The following is a 23,064-nucleotide window of genomic DNA, read 5'->3' on the forward strand; positions in this document are numbered from 1 at the left end:
TAACATCGTTACTCGATGGTTTGGTCATCTTTTGTTATGTACTGTGCGAAATATACTCATCAAATATAGTGTTTTATCTTGGACTTTTTTCACTCATTTTTCGCTTCTTTTCCCTGTAAATAATAAAAAAATAATTGCGATATCGCTGCAGTAAAATAATCGCGCGTGCTAGAAAAACTAACACGGCAGATGTAAAAGTTTAAAAATAATGTTTGTTCGCAGATCACCGGTCATTTCCCATGTTATTATCCGAACACTGTATGCGTGCTGTCGATCGATCCCCTCGACGCTTCTGAAAAATTCGTGCTTCCGCGCTAGATGCACGCATTTTTCTTCAAAGTAATTTACTAATAATAAAATTGAAAAATTAGAGATGCAGAATTGAATATACCTTTAAAAAAAGATAAGATGATTATAGCAATAATAATAATCGGCGAGCTCTTCGCTTCTACGATCAGTTTGTTCAAGACTTTCGAAACAAATGGAACATCCTGAAGAGCGTTATTACAAACTAAATCGATTTGTGCTGTTGCTTACTGGGTTATGGCCATATCAAAGTAAATGGAGCACTCGTGTAGTGAGGGCTGTTATCACTACTATATTACTGTCATCTATAATTTTTCAGGTATATAACCGTAGTATGGAAAATAATTTTCTTTTCAATTAAATAATTTAAGATATTTTTAAAAATGTTAGACATTTGTGAAATCTGATTGAAAAAATATATCATAATTTATTGAATATATATATTACTACGTATAAACTGTATTACAGTAACTGTACACAATCAAAGTTGTATTCGTTCAAAATCTAATAAATAAGCTGTTTTAAACATCTTATTATGTTTACATCTGGAAACTTTGTTTCCCAAAGTTGTTTTATGTAGATATTTTTTTATATGTAAATATATATATATCTTTTTATATATAAACCATACACAATTGTTTGAAATTTTAAAACCTCTCTTAGATGATTCATAATTCAATTTTAAAATGACAATTAAAGATGTAATTTTTTTCTGTGAATGTTTATCTTTTGTTCCTATCAAGGACGATTAATAACATGTTTTCAGCTATTGAGCTTATTTATGTCTAATATCACCGCGAACTTCATAATCGATATGATACCAGCATTTGTGCCTGTGATGGGTAGCCTGAGCCAAATGTATGCACGTGTCGGACATGCAGGCAAAGTAAGTTTAATCGGTCGTTACTTATAAACCTAATAAATTTTAAAAATTCGGACAGAATGTGTTGTTTATTATAAACATTTAATTTATACAAAATTTACATAAAAAGTCGTTTTTACAAGTTTTTCATGTGTGTATCTATATGTAGAATGTCAGAATTGCAGTTAGTCTAATTCTAATTAATGTCATTATTTTTATCATAACTATAAATAGTTATACATATATTTTATGTACATAACGAAATATTTGTGATAAAATAAAAATGGTATATTATTTGTAAAGTTTTGTAAGTCTGATTATTACACAAATATAACGATTAATAATTTGTCTAATAAATAAATATAATTATTCAATTATCTTTTTCAAATGTCTTGCTCTTATTATTTTACAAGTCATAATTTATTTTAACTATTTATAGGCTATTATTTAATTTATTTTTAGCTTAGGGATCTATTTGAACATATGTGGAACGATTGGAGATTACGAAAGACAAATTATGAGATCAAGATCATGCAGAAGCATGCCGAGACGTCGAGATTATTGACGCTTTATTATTTGCGTAAGAAAAATATTAAACTTCGCTTTATCCAAAGAAAAAGATGTGTCTTTCTATCTGTAAGATCCATAAGATCGACATTGTATTTCTATGTTTAAAATCAATCATGCTCCCTTTTCATTGTCAACATCGGACGTATTATTCATCGTGTACGCATTACTTTCGACGAGTAACACGCGTGACATTTCTGTTTTAATTATGCATATATAAACATAATTTTATTTTTAAAATGCGTTTGTTATAATCGCTGTCATCAAATTAAATAGATGTGAAATTTTTTAAGAATGATTGGATCTCTCATTGCTCATATTTCCTCACTTTTTCCCCAAACTATTCCTAGTTTTTTCCTCATATCACATATTAATATATTGGGTAAAACTTTATGGGTCTTCTACAATAAGCCATTAGTTTTAAATCAGAAGTCAGAAGCTAAAAATTGACGACGGTGATTGATCAATTTCCAGCTTGTAATTTCTGATTTATGACTAATGGCTTATTGTAGAAGGCCCATTATCTTTACACAGCCCGCCACAAATGACTTCCGATCTCCATGTTGACCTTGATTTTCAAAGAGATTAAAATCATTGATCTTTTGCGGCGCTCATTGTTCATTAAAAAGTTATTAATAAAATAATTTTTATGAATTGTACGCAATTTTTTAATACAAGGTGCATATAGGTATTTCAGCTTACTTTTTTTAACGAAGTCTGTCCGACAAGTGTCCGATCTCTGCGTATATCTTTGTCCTTGAGCATCCTATTATGGAAAACAGGTATTCAGTATTTAAGGTGGATCTTTAGGAGTATCCCCACCAAGCGGCACGACCCAACAGCTGTTCAGTCGGCAACGGTACACAGTTGTGTGAGCGTCGAAAACTCCGAGCGTCGCATTTCACAATGTCTGTACGATAACGCATCTGCTCATTAATCTCACCTGATTCAGAAGTTTTTGACTAAACACGGCATTATCCAACACGACATTGACTACGGAGATTGACGAAGTCACCCCAGTACAGAATACTTTTTTTTATTGCCTGTGTAATTATAATCTCGAATTTTAAACAATATAAAACTATATGTAATCTCTTGTCTTGAGAATAGTTCATATCTGACACGTCGTCGTACACGGACGTGATTTCAAAATGTGCGATCGTTATATCTGAATTTAACACATCTACTTTTTAAGTTTAAATATATATAACAAAGCTTCATGACACGCTTCATGTTCCATAAAGGTGAGTCATTTAATTTTGTTTACTCATTTATCACTCTAATGAGATTTTTTAAATTTATCAGATCAGTAACGCTTCATCTTTGTCAATTTGTAAGTGACTTAATCGTTATGGACATGTGAACTATTTATACTTGTATCTTTCTTGCTGAGGGTGAGGAGAACTCCAAAGAGAGTTGACACGTTCAAATAAAGAAGACATCAATCCAATCTCTGAGTATTAATTATTCACTAAGAAATTGCGTTTATCGTTGCTGACACTCTTATTAGCCTACTTTATTTATTTTTATATTGTTTTCTTACTTAGTATATCAAATCTGATTAATTAATAATATGTAATATTCAGATTATAATACTTTCAAATTTTTTAAGAATATCACAGTTTTATGCATATATGTTAACTAATTCTTTTTATTTACAATATTTTAGCATTTTCTAAATAAATTTGCCATTCGCGCATGAATGTATTTTTCGAAAGCTTCGAAAACATCATAAACTTCGAAAATTCGAAGTTAACTTTGAAGCTTCGAAAGAATTCGAAGCTTCGAACCTTTAAAGTCAGTCAAAAGTAACAGCTCTAGTCCAAATATGTCCTGTGGACTATGAAATAAAGGGAGGATCCCATTTGCCTATAAAACAATTGCCTACAGCTTTGTTTGCACACAGCAATATTGCTATACTAGTCGTTTAAGTCGTATTTAAGACTAAAATCGGTCCTTTTAAGGGATATACGTATACATATATTTGTAATAACGGAAGATCTGAAAAGCTATACTGAAAATAAATTGTTTAAAAAAATATGCATGTATATGCATCTTGTATTAAAAAATTGCATACAATTCATAAAAACTGTTCTGTTAATAATTTTTTAATGAACAATGAGCGCCGCAAAAGATCAATAATTTTGATCTCTTGGAAGGTCAAGTCCAACATCAAGATCGGTCGGAAGTTTGGGACGAGCTGTATAAAGGTAAATATTTATCATGTATTGTTGTTAAACAGAATTTTTTGAGAACTTGTAACAGAATTAAATAATAGAAATAGTACTGAAAAGTACAGAATTTTGTTTTAGACATTGAATAAGTTGTTATTTTTAAGATATAATTTTAGACAAAATATATAATATAATTTTAAAGAAGCGAAAGATTATAATGGACTTGCTACTATATTCAAAATTTATAATTTTTTAAATATAGATTATTATTATTAATAAAATTATATAATTAAAAGAAATTTATAATTATCGAATTTTTCAGTTATACAGTACGTAGCCGTGATAGGATACAACACATGGCTGGTCCTACCGGATGTCCTCGATATTATATCACCCATAAATGAATCCCGCCCACGAATACTACCTTTTAAAGCTGAGTTCTTTATCGATCAAGGACGATACTTTAACCTCATTCGATCCCATACATGCATCGTGATTTTTATATTATCACTAATTTTTCTTGCCGTTTCCACTTTGTATGTGACTCTTACGCAACATGCTTACGGAATGTTCGAGTTGTTGGGGTAAGAAATTGCTCTTCGCATTATTTGCGAAAGATAGACGACTCATCGTTAGAAAGCGCAGTTCATTCATTAACTTTTAAATCTATGCGAATTTGTAGATTTGCACATGATAAAATGAAAAAAATATATATTGAATTTTATTAAAAATATTTGTTTAAATAGTACTAACGAAATATTTACTTACAATAAATAAACATTTATTTAAAATAAAAAAATTATATTTAAATTAAATATATGTTAACAAATATTTTGTTAGTTCTATTCAAACTATTCAGTAATATTTAATAAAATTCAGTAAGTTTTTTAAAATGTAGATGTAACTTTTCTTTTTCATTAATAAAGATACTAAAAATAAAAATATTTTACTTCTTACGCTTCTAAAAATTTTTATCATTATATTATTTTTTCTATTTTTGTCGTTAATTATCGATTATTTCGCTTGTTACAAGATGAATATTATTCACAGTCAGATAATAAAAATAATATTAGTGACATAATTTCGGCAGGTATCGCGCGGAACGCTTATTTTACATTGTTGAAGATACGGTGGGATACGATTCAATACGGCCAAAAATAAATTACGGAAATGTAGTCGTTTTTGTACGGCTGCATTGCAACATTATACAGTTTGTATTTTTATAAAAGGCATGCAATATCTATATTTAAATCAGTTTAGTCCAACTTTTTGAGTATTTTGCTGGAAAAAATGGGACGATTACAATAATTTTGGTCCCTCAAAATGAAAGTGATTTTTGGAAACATTTTTAGCGAGGAACACGAGAAAAGTAATAAAAAAATTCTCCAATTATTAGATACCATCAAATACCAAAATAACTAACAATTACAAACGGAAAAAAAGAGAAAAAAGGATTCAGTTCATAAACAAAAAATGAAGCGAGATTCACTCCATCCCCCCCCTCTCCGTCTAGAAGAGTCCAAATTTCAATACGAAACAAAGGTCCACCTTACCTCTTCCCTCTGCTTATGAGCGTACGACTTTCCACACAAAGTGAAGTCCACTTCACCCTCCCCCCTCCTCCCGCTTAGGGAAGTACAACTTTCCACGCGAAGCAAGATCCACACCCCACACCAAAACATAGCTTGGATTAGATTATTCTTTTTGGTGATGAAGTCCATCCTCTAAAATTAAAGTTACAATATTTAATAATTAATTCAGTAATAAGCATATTAGCTTAAAAGCATATTAATAGGGACAGTTATCTTACATGTGTGGAGGAAGTATGTTCATATAAGATAACTGTCCCTATTAATATGCTTTTAAGCTAATATGCTTATTACTGAATTAATTATTAAATATTGTAAATTTAATTTTATCTGCTTAGAATTAACATCGGTTTTCAACTACGTAATTCTTTTTTGTATAATATTTCTTTAATCTAAAAAATATTAATACTTTATAATGTTTTTCATATAAATAAAAAACATGTTTTTGTCTCTATTAGTGAGTCTTCAAGCGGCGATGGCCCTATGTCTCCCAATTTGTGTCCCTATCCACATTTGACTCATTTTAATATATTATAGTTACTAAAACAGATAATAAATGTAAGCTAATTTGTTTAAGTTAATATTACGTAAATCATTATTTCAATTATATTTATTTCAATGTTACACTCATAACACAATGTTCTTAGCTTCAATACAGGGCACATTAGTGGGGACGGGCTTAAAATCTTGTGATATAACTACGAGAGGGTAATCACTTAATATAATCGTGTGACAGAGTCCCCAAATCATTATAAAATTTATATGAAATCCCGATATATAATCCGATAATTACGTATGCAACTACAAGAAATAATTGTGTGATATTAGATAAAATCAATTATTTTACCAAATAACTTCATATAATAAGAAAATTATTTGTCATCAAATGAAATCATATGAAACCAAATCAAATCATGTCGTCTGTGGAACAATATTTTAGCTAGTGGTTACTTCTTCATATTACTGGATTCACACAAATTCCTCATATCTTTCGAAAAATGTTTAAAATACTTTAATAGTTAAAAAATTAAAATATCATCTTTGGTATCGTATACATTATTAATTTAACTTAATAAAAAAATGTTTTTTTTTATTTATTTGCTAGTTTTCTTTGTGGCTTATTTAAATACAAAAGCACACTAAAGAGACAAACACAGTAGTAAGAACAGTTATCCTACTGTACAACGCGAAGCGAAAACCACCTCACTTTCCCCTGCCTTAGAGAGTCCCACTTTCCACGTAAAACGAGATCTACCCCATTTTTTTTTAGTTGTAATTGTTTGTTACTTTGGTATCTGTTGGTCAGAGAATTGTTTTACTCGTGTTGCTTGCTAAATATCCTTCCGACAATCACACCCATTTGGAGAGGTCAAAGTTATCGTAATCATATCAAAAAAGTTGTGGCTAGAATGCAAAATCGAAAACATAATAACAAGTGATTAAAAACACTGTTTCCACTTGGTCTTGTTCTTATGATACGATTTTAATGAACAAAGAATTTATTATCAATGCTGAATTAAATAATATATACCCAGCAAACGTTATATTCATAAAATGTTCCTAAAATCTCCCACAAAAAAACATTCCAAGATGCTTCAAAATATTCCGAATATTTAATATGTAAAAGAAACATTCAAATGTCGGTTAAAAATTTTATTTGTATGTTGTTACCATAGACTTACCCTTATAGTGAGAAATGACAATGGAATCGATGTCGAATCGACTAATATTCTCTCCTAGGTGATTCTTGTTTATGAATTAATACTCTTCGCCACGGCCCTCTATCGGCGGAGATGTGTACTGTTTGCTCGCTCGCGATTTTCGTGAAATTTACAAGGAATATTCACAATATTCTGAAAACTTCATCGACATTTGCACATTCTGTGACGATTCTTTTACTGTTCCGGAACATTCGGTACATTGGTAATACGAATCGAACTTTTTGTGAATATTTAGCGTTAGCTGGGATCCTAACCCATATAGCATCGAAAGTTTTCAGAAATATCTCAGAAATATTTCAACTGGAAAGTGAAGTATTTCATAAAAATTGCGAAATACATCTGCAATATTTTTGACAGCTCTGGAATAGCGAAATGTCCGCGATTCTTGCACATGAAACCTTGTTGAAAGGTTGATGAAATATTACAGAAAGAATCTGCAATCTTTTTGAAATATTACCAAAAAGGTTTCAGCTATTTCTAGTACTACAAAAATGATATTTAAATATATACTTCATTGATACTTAAATAATATTTAAATTATTATGTTGACATAATAAATATTCTACAATAATAAAATTATCGACTACGAGAAAACGACAATACAGTACCTAAACAAATATTTGACTTATAATATTTTAAAAAATTTTGTATTGTTAAATATTCATTTAAGAAATATTTTTTAAATTTTTTTTGTCGGGGGGCTACGCCCCCTCGAACCCTGCCCTTTCTGCGCCTCACGCACTGCCCCATATGTCGCCCCATATCTCGCTTCGCTCGTGCGACTTTGTAATTATATAGCATTATTACTAACACAGTGCACTCGTGATGAAAAATAGTATGTGCACCTCGTGTAGTGTAGTTGCCTATTGCGCAACTCGCTTCGCTTGTGCGCCAACGGCGCCCGCGTTGCACAATAGGCAACTAAACCCCACTCGTTACACAATGTACTATAAAGTATTTCTCAAAAATAGTAATTATGTCGCCAACTATTTTGATTAATTAATCACATTATATGTATATATATAAGCACATATACATAATTACTCTTAAAAAATCGCATCTGCAGTTTCCACACAATATCATTATTCATATACAAAAGTTTTTCGCTGCAATTAAAGCAGAACAAGTCATTTGTATACAAAAGTATTTCGCAACTAAAGTAGAACAAGTCACAATAACATCAAAATGACATTAAACTGAAACGTGATGATTTTTACTAAACAAATGATTTTTTTAGTAAACATTTTGGAGCCATTTTAACATCATGATGATTTTTTGTTCTGTTTAAATATGTTTTTCAATTTATCAATTTGCATATGATAGATTTTACAAACATTTCTGTTAAAACATTTCATATGACATATTGCAGAATCCTTTCAGAATTATTGCACATGAGATGTGAAAGGTTGAAACATTTTTGAAAATTTTCCGCAATAGGTATTAATCGCTCCTAATCGGTGCTGTATGGGAACAGATATTTTTAATAATTATTCCAATCAATTTTTTTGATTTAACTATTATTTCCTTATCAAAATACAATGATTTTCTGTCTAAAAAGTCAAGTATTGGCGAATAAATTATAAAAATTACAAATTATACGTAAAAATGTATGTTAATAACAGATAAACATGTTTTTATATGCAAGAAACATTATTACTTTCATTAACATTTCATTAACACAATTTTCATTGACATATATAACCTTCTTTTATATTACAAGATTCGTTGCTATGATCGAATTTTATCACACAATACCGTTTCTAATGGATATCATAGGATTAGTGCTTACGATGAGTCTTGCATTAACGCAGGTATGTCAATGGCAGAAAAACTTTGGGCGTATCAAAATATAGAAACGAGATTTTTTTAGATATTTATCACTACTGGCGATATGGAGCGAGTCTTCAGATCTATTAGTGTCGCTTTTCTAACATTGATACATCTATTTGTATCTAATTACATGGGACAAAGAGTTACAGACGCAAGCTCGAGCGCATGCGAGAAAGTGTGAGTAATGTATTATATTATCTTTTTTAATAACACAGGTCGACATGAATTTTGACCCCGAATATGCAATTTCGCAATTACAGCAATATGTAATTTCAAACGTTTTTGACATGCTAAAACCAAATCACGAGAAATCAAATTGCTCCATCACATCTAGTTTACGAGATATTCTAATTTTAATGTGCTAAACAGGCCTATTTTAAGCATTTTTAGATTATAAGTTCATAAACCTGATATGATGGTCGCTTCGCGTGGAAAGTTGTAAAATATAGTATTTTAAAGCAGAAAATTTCTGTTTTATATAGTAAACAAAAGACATCATTTTTCAAACTTTTTTTGTTAATAACTTTTTAACGAATGACGAGCGACTGATTTTAGATAAATTCGATCTCTCTCTCTAATTTCATCTCTATTATTACTTACTACATTATTACAATAATCATTTAAATAATATTTATTTCTAACAGAAAATAAGTTATTTGATTTCGTACAGGTACAATTCTGCATGGTATAGTGCAAGTGCTTCAGAGCAGAAATCATTATTGTTAATAATGAAACGACGCTTCCACCCGCTTATCTTAACTGCATGTAGGTTTTACGTGATGTCCTTGCAGAATTTCGGAATGGTGAGGAAAAATATACTGTAATATAAATCGATATTTAGAAATCATAATGACGAAGGGTATAAAGAACGTTTATCTTTTAAGATACTTCAAACGGCGATCTCCTATTGTATGTTTATGAGACAACTTTGAAAATGTTTCTATCAAGATGTTAGCGAAGAAGTAACGTAGAAAATTCACGGAAATCTTAGACACACCTATTGACTTTCTTTTTACATCATATCGAAAATTTTTCTTTATGAAAACAGAAATCTGTTGATGAGATTTACAGGTAAAGTAAATATGCAAAGTAAATATGAGTACATAATAAATAAACAACTGACAAATACATGTAAATCCTTTTTAGAATAACGGAATATTTGTAACGGAGTATTTAAGATCATATATTATATATTACAATTCCTTTAATGACTCCAACTTCGATAAGGGATTCGCTGATAATTTTATGTTAATTTATCTTATACAACAAAATTCAATTTCTTATATTTTATCTATATAAACATAAATGTCTGTATAATAATAATAATAAATATCTGTTCACATTAGGTATTACTCGACAAATTGTATATGCACTGTCGATTGATCCTTTCAACATTTTTGAAAAATTCATGTCATTGTTAAAAACATGCATTTTTTTCAATGTATTTATCCGATAATAAGAATAAAAAATTAGAAGTACAAAATAGAGCGAACCTTAAGGTGCAATTTCATACAACGAAGGAAAGCTGGCGAAGGAATGCCATATATTCGATATAATTATCATTACCGATTTATAGAATAATACGAATTCATTTGGCCAGAGGGCATAAAAAGGAAGACCAGAAAAGGTGATGAGAAGAGTAAAAAAAAAGGCAAGATTGCCGAATTTTTCCAAGAAACTCGATAAAGTGTATCATAACTAAAACAAGACAAAATTGATTATTGAAGTGTGGCAATTATGTTGCCACGAATCCGGAGAGCCGAATGTATACGCAGCACACAGATACACGAAGTATATGTATATACACAAAGTAGACACATACATATAAGATTTTGTCTGCCCACACGGCCCATCGTTCGCGGAAATATGGACAATGGGCGTAGACCTTTTAAATGCATTAATTTCTGGTATATCGTCTGTTTACATTTTTTCGACCATTTAAAGGAACCAGATTTGAAGCATTTTGTATCGGTGTGTAGAGAAGTATAATTTAATATGTAAGCGTTAATCATATATAATAATTCGACATAAAACGGTTACAATATAAGCTATCTATAATTTAACCAATTATTTCAAATGATAAGGACACAGCGATAAATATATTTTGTGTGCGGAGAATATTTGAGAGAGATGCAAGCGACCAAATGCGAGAACGTGAGGTCAAGACTCGACTTACAAGTAACACTACCCAAGTGTCATACGCCGATTTCCCTGAGACTGTGCATACATGTAGTACATTGAAAAATATCTGACACGTATTTTTTTATATCTGCCCAAAAGCCATTTTAAGGGTAGAAAATGTCCTTATGAATGTATAGGGGTGAATTACAGTATTTGACGAAGTACTCGTACGTTTGTTACAGAATGGGGTGACGGTGATTTTCGAATTTGCTGAATCGAAAATCACCATATACCCCATTCTGTATGGGTAGTATTACTTGTTAGAGACACGGGCTAGTTAAGACGTGCTTCGTTTCATACTTTGTAATTAATGGCTACCTAAAATCGAGACTTTTCCATTTAATGCTCCGATCATTTAATTCGAACGACTAAAATCAAAAATTCCCGAAGAAGTAACTGTGTAAATTAAAGATGAGACCAGTTAGAAAAGCTAAAGGGAGATCGTAAAACGGTGCGTATGTATTCCTATAGCGGAGTTTGAGACATACCCCGCTCTGTGTGACTTCTATATGTATATGTATCATGATTTGCGATATATTAGAAAAATACAGTGCAATTTATTACCCAGATACTTTGTTGATCCTTTCAAAAGGCGAAAACCGTAGTTATAATAGTTATTGCAAATGTAAAATATAAATAGGGGACCATATAATACTATCTTCGCCTTTAATAAATATCTTTCTATTTCTATATATTTACCTGCAGTATTGCCAGAAATTCTTTTGAAATATTTGTAAATAAAGTATTTTCAAAAAATAGTCTACCGTCAAAATTGTTTCTGATATAACTCAATGGTTTGATCGTCGTTTGTTACTGTGTGAAAAGATGACTCGAATATTGTGTTTTACCTCGGAATTCTTTCACTCATTGTTCATTTCTTTTGCCTCTAAATAACAGAAAAATAAGAATCGTGATATCACTGCAGCGAAATAATCATGCGTGAGAGAGGAAAACTATCACGGCAGATGGAAAATTGTCTGAAAACAATTTTTGTTCGCAGACCATCGGTTATTTTCCACGCTATTATCCGAATATTGTACGCATGCTTCCGATCGATACTCAACGCTTTTGAAAAATTCGTGCTTCCGCGTTAAACACATGCATTTTTCTTCGATGTAATTCACATGATGTAATTCATCCGATAACAAAAATAAAAAAAATTAGAGATGAAAAAATTGTGTAGACCTGAAGAAAAAGTTTTCTTAGGATCTACACGATTTTTTCATCTCTATTTTTTTTTATTTTTGTTATCGGTGAATTACGTCGAAGAAAAATGCATGCGTTTAGTACATGAAGACACGAATTTTTTAGAACCGTCGAGGGGATCGATCGGCAGCACGCGTATAATGTTCTTTCATCTCTATTTTTTTAATTTTACTATCGGGTGAATTATACGAAAGAAAAATGCATGCATTTAGCACGGAGGCACGAATTTTTCAGAAGCGTCGAGGGGATCGATCGGCAGCGTGCGTACAATGTTCGGTAATAATGTGGGAAATAACCGGTGGTCTGCGAACAAAAATTGTCTTCAGGCAATTTTCTATCTGCCGTGTTAGTTTCTCTCGCATGTGTGATTATTCCGCTATGACGCATCGCAATTATTTTTCTATTATTTAGAGGCAAAGGGAACGAACGATGAATGAAAAAAGTTCGAGGTAAAATAGATTATTCGAGTAGTCTATTTCGCACAGTACACGACAAAAGACGATTAAACTATCAAGTTACATCAGAAACAATTTTCAATTTTAACAGTAATCTGTTTTGAAAATACAAGTATTTTATTTAATTACAAGTATATCCTAAAAGACGAATTTCCAGCAAACGTTGTAGGTAAATATGTAGAAATGGACAGATGTTTATTAGAGGAGATGATATTATGGTCTCCCATTTACATTTTATGCAGTAACTTGGCTAATAAATATTTAAATTCAAATTTTTTAACGATTATATTCGTCAAGTATTGTTGGATCGATTCTATACTCAAAGTGACGAAACATTTATTACTTAAGACATTGCAATTTATTTGATAATGAAAATTAAAAAATTAGGAATAAAAAAATAGAATAAACTTTAAGAAAAATAAATAGATAAATATATCAAAATAATAATCAACGAGCTCTTGTTCCTATAATTTGTTTGAGATTTTCAAAGCAAATGGAATATCCCGAGCGTTACTACAAAATAAATCGAATTATTCTGTCGTTATATGGACTATGGCCCTTTCAAAGCAAGTGGAGTGTTCGTTTAATGAGGGCTAGTAATAATATTATATTCGTAACGACTATAATTTTTCAGGTATAATCATGGTATTAGAAAATAATTTTTTCTTTAATTAAATAATTTAGAAAAATTTTTTTTCGATTAAACGTTAGAATTTAGAAACTAGTTACTAAATAATTGAAGAAATGTTGTAATTTCGATATTAGCATCTCATAACATAGTTATTCAATGGATATCCAGAGAACATTCTGTGTCCCTCAGAGAACTGTGTTACGTGGGTATTATTTCTATTTAAAATATATATTTACAATTGAAATTATATTCGTTTAAAAACTATCCTAAATAAAATGTCATGCAGATGTCTTTTTATATGTTTATACGAAATATAAAATTATTTAAAATTTTAGAACGTTCTTTGGATGAACCGTATAATTCTACTTTAAATATTAATCAAAGATATATCTTCTAAAAATGTTTATCTTCTGTTCTTATCAAAAGTTAATAACATGTTTCCAGATGTTGACCTTTAGTACGGCTAACATCACCATGGATTTTATAATCGATGTGATGGCAGAATTTATACCTACAATAGCTGGCCTGAGCCATATATATGCACGTATCAACCGTATAGATAAAGTAAGCTCAGTCAATTATCGGTATTACTTACATCACAATGAGGTATTAAATATTAAGGGGATCTTAAAGACGATTAGTCATATTGTAAATAGCACTTACACACAGACGATTTACATATCATCGACACATCACTACATACTACTACATCAATATCACGCATACATACACATAAATTTTCGTATAACAATAACGTTTTAATTAGACATCTAAGTTCAATTTTAAGAACTCCACGTTATTTCTTTGTGCAATTAGTTTGTGGACTATTATTTCATAAGTACAGATTGCACAGCTTTTATATGAAACAAATGTTGTCACGTCGTGACAATTAATATTTATTTCATATAGCTATACAATCTGTACTTACAAAATAATAATCCACAGACTATATAGTAGTTTACAATACATGAAGAAACAGCGTGGAGGTTTCTTAAAATCTCATATAGCACCAAAAGTTGTCAGAAATATCTCAGAAATATTTCAACTGGAAAGTGAAACATTTCATAAAAATTGCGAAATATGTCTACAACATTTCTGAGACAGCAAAATGTCCGCGATTCTTGCACATGAAACTTTGTTGAAAAATTGATGAAATATTACAGAAAGAATCTGCAATCTTTTTTTAAATATTACCAAAAAGATTTCAGCTATTTTTAATACTACAAAAATTATATTTAAATGTATACTTCATTGATACTTAAATAATATTATATCGATAATAAAGGACTATGCCCAGTTTAGACCCCGGCTGAACAGTATTGAGACTTAGCTAGGATTGTAGAGCATCAAAAAAGGATTAAAAAGTTCCATATGCACAACTTTGTAAAATGAATCCCTTGAGTGCTACAGCTGTTCAAAGTTTGCTATTATAACTATGTATTGTGTATCATGTAGGACTGATTTTATTCGATTTCTCGAATCATCTAGTACCTGGAATATGTTCAATCTTGACAAAGACAACTAAAACCATTTACTATAAACCATGTACATCTATATGTACTCATAAAATTGCACCCAGCACGATTATGCGTATAATTAATGTCATTTTTATCATTCAAAATGACATGAATAAATTTTATGTATAATGAAATATTTATCAATAAAATGAAACAAAAATGATACATCATCCGCAAATCTTTTATGAAATTTAAATCTTATGATTATTACATATATGACTTGATATCAATCGATGGATTATGATAATAGGTCGATTGATAGTCTAATGAATATAAATATAATCATTTAATTATTATCTTCAAGTGTCTTGCACTTGTTATTTTACAAGTTGTAATTTATAAACTTTTTATAGCTCATTATTATATTTATTTTTAGCTAAAGGATCTATTCGAGCGTATAAGAGACGATTGGAAATTACAAAAGACAAGTTCTGAGATAAATATTATGCACAAGTATGCCGAGACGTCGAGATTATTCTCGTTGTACTATTTAAGTAAGAAAAACATTAGATTTTGCTTTATCCTCTTCCTACGAAGAAAAAGATGTGCTTTTTTATCTGTAAAATCTGTTTTTCTATGTGCGAAATCAGTCATTCTCTCTCTCCATTATCATTGTGTATTACTCGTCAGACGGATTATTTTCGACGTGTGACATTTCTTTTGATGATTTAGATATATAATTACAATTTTATTTTTAAATTGCGTTTGTTATAATAGTTGTAAAATTGAATGAATGTGGAATTTTCAAAGAATGATTGGATTCATTTTTGTTCACATTTGCTGTACTTTTCTTTCTAAACTTCTTGCAAAGTTTTCTTCGTATCATATATTAATATATTTTTATTAAGTAGATTTTTTTGAGAGCTTGCGGCAAAATATAATAACAGAATACTAAAAACTCTGAATCGTTTTTTGGATATTGAACATATTATAATCTTGAAGATCTTAGAAAAGCGAAAGTGCAATGGCCACGCCATTTAGATTAGAGGATTAGAGTATTCAATTTATAATTTCTTAATGTAAACTATTAATGAAGATTGAATTCAGAAATTTACAGTTATCGAATTTTTCAGTTTTATACATAGTCATGATAGCGTGCAACCTACAAATGTTCCTGCCCTATATTCTCGACGTTATATTGCCCATGAATGAGTCTCGCTCGCGAACACAACCTTTTCAATTGGAGTTCTTTGCCTTTGAGGAACAGTATCCTACCCTTATTAACCTTTATGTATTCATTATGATCATTGTAACTTCAATAATTTTTTGTGCCAATTCCACTTTGTGTGTGACTCTTACGCAACATGCTTGTGGAATGTGCGAGTTGCTGGGGTAAGAAATTGCTCCACGAAATTATTTACGAAAGAGCAGACGACTCATCGCTACAATGTAGAGCGCATAGCTGGCCCATTAATTTTTGAATCTGGATACAGATTCACATATGGCAAACATATATTATTTTTTTAAAAAAGAACTAAAAGAACTAAAAATATTTTTCTTTTCATGTTTAAAAAAATTTTTCATGTTAAAATTTTTTTGGTAAATATTGATAACGGAAACAGCTCCGATGATCTTGACCTTGACATATGTTGTCAAGATCATGATCCTGAGTGATCTCCGACAGATTTTACTTGGCAGTTGCTCTTCGTTATAAAGTTATTAACAAGAAAAATTGGCAACGTAAATGTTACGTATTTAACTGCGTAATTTAAATTGTAACTATAAATTGTAATTATAACAAGTAACTCAATATTATCAATGATCTGAATGGAGCAAAATGTTTGCAAACTAAAATATAAGATATCTAATAATAAGCCATCTATGTTGAATTATTTATTGGATACAATGTGCTCATTATTTCTAAAAAACATTTTCTTTGCTCAGAAATAATCGATGATTTCGTCTTTTCTTTCGCTTGTTACAAAATGAATATTATTCAAAGTTAGTTGTAAGAATAATATTGATGATAATTTTAACAGGTATCGCGCGGAATGCTTATTTTATGATGTTGAACATAATAAAGATACAGCAGAATACGAGTTAATACGGTCAAAAATAAATTATGGAAACATGGCCATTTTTATACAAATGCATTACAACGTTATAGAGTTTGTACCTTTATACGAGGCATGCGATATCTGTAAATCCGTTTAGTCTAATTGAACATTCTGCAAACAAATGTTATGGCTATACACAGTAAAAAACATTTTGTATTTGTATTTCTCAACTGTTTACTCAAGTCCTTGTTAAATTTTTTTGTTGAATATTTACATATCCAAGTGTTAATTTGACACAATGTAATTGTGTATTATTTAAATATCTTGTGTTAAATTGATATTTAAGGGGGTATTCTGGTTTATAGAGTCAAAAAAATAAATTTTTCTTTTATTGTGTGTGTGTGCATTTTCAGAAAGTTGATAGTCTTGAAAATATATTACCAAAACCGTTCACAGAAATAATGTAAAATAACTGAGTTATTCATTGTTTACTAAAATGGTCCGCAGGTAGAGATTAGGCGCACTAGAGTTTTGGTCCGCCGTACGGATCTCTGATTGTTATTGCTCGAACAAAAGAACATCTGCCTATTTCTATCTCTTTTTATATTTCTATTCGAACCTATTTAGGTTCTTAGGACGCAGAGAAAATCGCGGACCAGGAATAACTGATTAGGCTGAGATAGCTGTAGGTACAATTAATCTATTTGTAAATCGTAGTTGAAACTTTAAACGCATCTTTCTCAAAACAGCATTGTTCAACCGCGTTGACATAATATCTCGGGAACTAAGCGTCCGATCGACTTGAATTTTTGCATGTTCATTTAGTATATGTTCTTTTATTACTGAAACTACAGAATATAATTTACCATTATTCCATTTTATTATATAAAAAAGAAACGAAACAAATTTATGGGTGAAAATCAATACCATTTTTCAAAACATTACCGTTTCATCGATTTTTTCCTTATATTCTAGTTCCAGTAATAATGTAACTCTTACAATTTAATAATTTCTTTGGTTTTTTGGTTTCGGGCTACTAGAATTAACGGAATGATGTCAACGCGTCAAACAGAAATTTTTTCATACGTCTTGCGTACCATTGCGTATCTTTTTTTTGTATGATACGGACATGATGATATGGACGCAAAAAATATTTTTGTGTTAATTTTTTACGTAACATTTGTTTTACTTCGTAATATTATCTTGTGTTAAATTAACACAAAAATTTGAGTAGACCATTTGAGACCACGTAACATGTATTAAATTTAACACAATTTTCCAATTGTATAGCATGTAGCACACAAAGTCGAAAAGTAATGAGTAGCTTATTTTTTTCACTTAATTTTGTTTTTTATATGATTATGGCTAATAAAAAAATTTATTGTCAGTATTAACTTAAATAATATATTTTAATAGATACTTTTGATTATTATTTTAATACACATTTTTAAACTTAACTATTATTTCTTTACCATTTAAAACGATTTTCTGCCTAAAAAGTCAAGCATCAGGAAATATATTATAAAAATTACAAATTATTCATAACAATATATATTAATATTAGATAAATATTTTCATATATTTTTATGTGCAAGAAATATTTTATCCTTTATTTAACAGTTTTCATTAACATATATAATATTTTATATTACAAGATTCATTGGTATGATCGAAATTTATCACACAGTACCGTTTCTAATGGACATCATAGAATTAATTCTCGTGTTAAGCCTTGCATTAACACAGGTATGTTGACAGCAGAAACACGTTGAGGGTATCAAAATGCAAAAATAAAATCTTTCAGATACTTACCACAGGCGGTGATATTGATCGAGCCTTCAGATCTATCAGTCTCTCTATTATAGCAGTGGTATATCTATTCATATCTAATTATATGGCACAAAAAGTCACGGACATGAGCTTAAACGTATGCGAGAAAGTGTAAGTACTTTCTTTTTAATAATAAATATATCTGAATCGCTAAAAATACCGATGTAAATTGAGAATAGGAAGAGAAAGTCAAAATAAGTAAAATAGAAAAAATCTCGCTCTCCTTATATCTCCTTGCATAACGTTTTATATTTACTTGAAAATATACACTACATAATTATAAAAATAATGATAAAGGCATAAAAATAATTATAAAAGTGCCACTAAATATATTTGCAAAAACAGAAGTAAAAAATATATATAATATAAAATTCTAAAATTATATATTTTAATTTTTTTTAATCTTTCGTGATTCTTCTGGGTCAGAAACCGTTTCGGGTCATTTTAACCCAGAGTAACCATCGTGTGGCTTTCTTGAAGTGAACACGAAGGATTAAATAGCATTCGCTATATTTAAAAAAATTGTTAAAGCAATGTTAACGGTCTTTAAAAGTTAACTTTCCGATAAACTCCATCTCTCTTACTCCATCACAATATTTACTTACTGCATTATTACGTTAATTCTTTAATAAAATTTAATTCTAAAATAAGATATTTTATATGTGTACGTAACTATCTTATTATTTAATACATCTAAAATTTTAATACATAAATACGACAGAGAACGCTCAGAATAAACGGTCAAAGGTAGATGTTTCAAGTAATATAATATATATTCTTTATTAAATTTAAAATGATTGCGTGCCGAAACATTCAGACATTCCTATATTAAATCAATTTATCTCAGATATGACTGTGCACCGAAACCTTCGGACTTTTAACACAATCGATCTGAGACGCTAATAATCCCCCTAAATTAAAAAAACTATAAACAACTTATTGCGAAAAATATTACCTCAGCCAGAGTTCGAATCCAGGACCTATTTTAATATTTAAAAAATGTTAAAGTAAAGATATTTTAATGTTGATTTTTTATGTTGATTTTGTATAGGTACAATTCTGCGTGGTATAATGCAAACGTTTCAGAGCAGAAACCATTATTATTAATAATGAAACGACGTTTTCGCCCATTTATCCTGACTGCCTGCAGGTTTTGCGTAATGTCTTTACAGAATTTCGGAATGGTGAGGAAAAATATACTGTAATATAAATCAATATAAAATCATAATGAAGAATATAAAGAATGTTTACCTTCAAAGATACTTCAAACGGCAGTCTCCTATTGCATGTTCATGAGACAAATCTGAAATGTTTCTATATCAAGATGTTAGTGTAGAAGTAACGTAGAAAATTCACAAAAACCTTAGACATGTACTGACTTTTTTTACGATCATATTAAAAATTCTTCTTTATGAAAACAGAAATCTGTTGGTGAGGTTTACAGGTAAGTAAATGTGCAGAGTAAATATGAATACAAAATAAATAAATAAAATATAACAATTGACAAATGCATGTAAATCCTTTTTAGAATAACGGGACATTTGTTGGAGTATTTAACAGCGTTACAATTTTTTTAATGACTGTTTCCGTGAAAAAACTCACTGATCATTTTAAGTTTAGCTTATGCAAGAAAATTCAACTTTTAATATTTTAACATATATACAGGGTGTTTCCAAATTAAATCGCAAAACTTCGGGAGCGTGTAGAGGAGTAAAAAACTAAGAAAAAAAGTCCTATAGACATATGCTCGTTTTTGCTCCGTTTCAGAGAAATCGAAAAAAAATGTTTACATTTCTTGCCATATCTAGCACCGACATATTTGATTACATTTTCCACTTTCTGTTATGAATTTGTCAGTCGCTCTTTGAAAGCCTTTAACAGTAGATGAATTTTGTCTTTTGCAATATGCCGCGTACGTATTCTAATAGTGAATATGCTGATATGGTTTTTGTATACGGTTTCTGCAACGGTAATGCTTTAAAGGCGGTGCGAGAATATGCACGACGATTTCCAAACAGAAGAGTGCCAAACCGAAGAGTGTTTATGTTGACATTTAATAGATTGCGAGAGACTGGATCATTTTCAATTCGACAAGAAAACAACCGATTTCAAGCAGCGTTACGAAGAGATTTGCAGGCAGGGAATCGTATTTTACAACATTTTGACAATCATCCTGAGACCAAATTAAGTATATTTTTTTCTTTTTTCGTGATTTTCTGCGAAACAAAGCAAAAAGGAGCATATGTCTATAGGACTTTTTTTCTTAGTTTTTTACTCCTCTACACGCTCCCGAAGTTTTGCCATTTAATTTGGAAACACCCTGTATAATATTTAAACATATATATGTATATAATAATAAATAATATTCATGTCATTACCCGAATGTTGTACATGTACTATAGATTAATCCTTTTAGGTCTACTTTTACCAACTCCGATTAACTTAATCGATCGATTAGTCCATTGGAATTGGCCAATCGCCATCTGTCGTCAAACCAAATGACAAATGCGATTGGTCAATTCCAATGGACTGATTGGCCGATTAAGTTAATCGGAGTTAGTAAAAGTGGCCCTTAAGAGTTCTTAAAAAATTTACGTCTTCATGGTAAAAGCGTGCATTTTTTTCGATATAATTCACCCGATAATAAAAAGATAAAAGAAGATTTTTATTAAGAATATAAAAAAATTAGAAATAAAGGAATAAAGTGGACCTTAAGAAAAATAGATTAGATAAATATAAAATAATAATCGACGAGCTCTCTCTTGTCCCTACGGACTGTTTGAGATTTTTGAAACAAATGGGACATCCCGAAGAGCATTACAAACCGATTTACCCTGGTCGCTGTTGGACTATAGCCCTTTCAAAGCAAGTGGAGAGCTCGTTTAGTGGCGGCTGTTATCTATTGCATTGCTGTCATCTTCAGTTTTTCAGGTAATCATTAGGGTGCGTCCAGATTATCGAGCCAAACATTGAGCCGCGATTCAAAGATCCTACATCCACATTATTGAAATGAATTGATTCACATCAAACCGCTCGGCTCGCGGCTTGATGCTCGATGCTTGATAGTCTGGACGCACCCTTATATTAGAAATCGTCATTATGTTCATTATAAATCCCATATTGAAATCTAAGTATATAGGTTTCAACAGTCTTCAATACTCTTTCTTGTTGAAGACTTTTTCGATCCAAATGACTTTAATTCTTTTTATATATAATTCTTATATCGCAATTCATTCAAAGACATTTTCTCTTCCAATCAAAGTAGTAGTTATTTAATTCTCCTTCAAAACATTATTTAAAACGTTATGACAAAATTGCATTACATTGTCCATTCAAATGTTACCACAAAAAATTAAAGAAGTAAACATTTGGCGCTACAAGATCACAGTATAACATATAGTACTAAAAACATGAATATAATATTTAGAATAAGAAAAATAAGAAATATTCCTTTGAGAGTAAAAGTATCCATCGTGCGTATACATATAATATATATATATATAACTAATTATAATTCAAAACATTGATTTATATGATGGCTTCATTTTCCCAAATAAAGCACGTAATACAAATGCATAAATTCGAAATGGCCGCGTTTTGCGATAAAATGGATGCGAGTTTGCGGTACTTTATAGATCTAGTGATTTTAGCCAACTTGCATCAGTAATACCGTCTGTCTTCAAACACGGGTACTCATTGATTTGCCTTCGTACTGAGGATAACAAACGTGATAGCGTGTTATCCTTACTTGATACAGTCACAACAGTCGGTAATGTAATCGTTCTTCAATTATCTCCGGGCCCACTTAGGGTTCTGTAGGGTTCAGGTCTGTTACAAAATAGAATCGCAATTCGTAAACCGTAAGAAATTAATCAATAATAGTCGATTATTTTTGTCATATTCAACTGTAGTTGACTAATTTTTTACGGCTTACAAATTGCGACTCTATTGTGTAACAGGCCTCACACTGCGTACGACATCCGATTAGGGTTACCAACTCTTGGTCGCACGAAAAGAGTATATTGATATGCAAAAAGAGTATATTCTAAAAAAAAAAGGAAAAAAGATGACTTTTTTATTTTAAATGCTGGCATTCAATAAAATAACATTTTTAGAATTTTTATCGACAACGTCTATTCAGTCTTCATAAAGTTACGAATAAATATGTTTCTTTATATTTTACTTCCAGATTTTTTAA

The 23,064-nt window shown here is 30.2% G+C and overlaps 2 protein-coding genes across 2 annotated transcripts; both read left to right on the forward strand.

The window, feature by feature from the left end:
* The first annotated feature begins 481 nt into the window (after window positions 1-481).
* On the forward strand, window positions 482-18,981 carry LOC108728171 (uncharacterized). Its single transcript, XM_018456592.1, has 8 exons — window positions 482-625; window positions 1,073-1,192; window positions 1,631-1,748; window positions 3,859-3,945; window positions 4,232-4,493; window positions 5,000-5,119; window positions 8,940-9,030; window positions 18,841-18,981. The coding sequence occupies exons 1-8, from the start codon at window positions 482-484 to the stop codon at window positions 18,979-18,981; spliced, it is 1,083 nt and encodes a 360-aa protein (XP_018312094.1).
* Window positions 9,096-10,036, forward strand: LOC108728176 (odorant receptor 46a-like). The gene is made up of 3 exons (XM_018456598.1): window positions 9,096-9,226; window positions 9,720-9,852; window positions 9,934-10,036. The coding sequence occupies exons 1-3, from the start codon at window positions 9,111-9,113 to the stop codon at window positions 9,979-9,981; spliced, it is 297 nt and encodes a 98-aa protein (XP_018312100.1). The 5' UTR covers window positions 9,096-9,110; the 3' UTR covers window positions 9,982-10,036.
* Window positions 18,982-23,064: the final 4,083 nt, after the last annotated feature.

This window comes from Mycetomoellerius zeteki, unplaced genomic scaffold (assembly GCF_001594055.1).
Source record: "Mycetomoellerius zeteki isolate Tzet28-1 unplaced genomic scaffold, Tzet1.0 scaffold581, whole genome shotgun sequence".
In the NCBI taxonomy this organism is placed as follows: Eukaryota; Metazoa; Arthropoda; class Insecta; order Hymenoptera; family Formicidae; genus Mycetomoellerius; species Mycetomoellerius zeteki.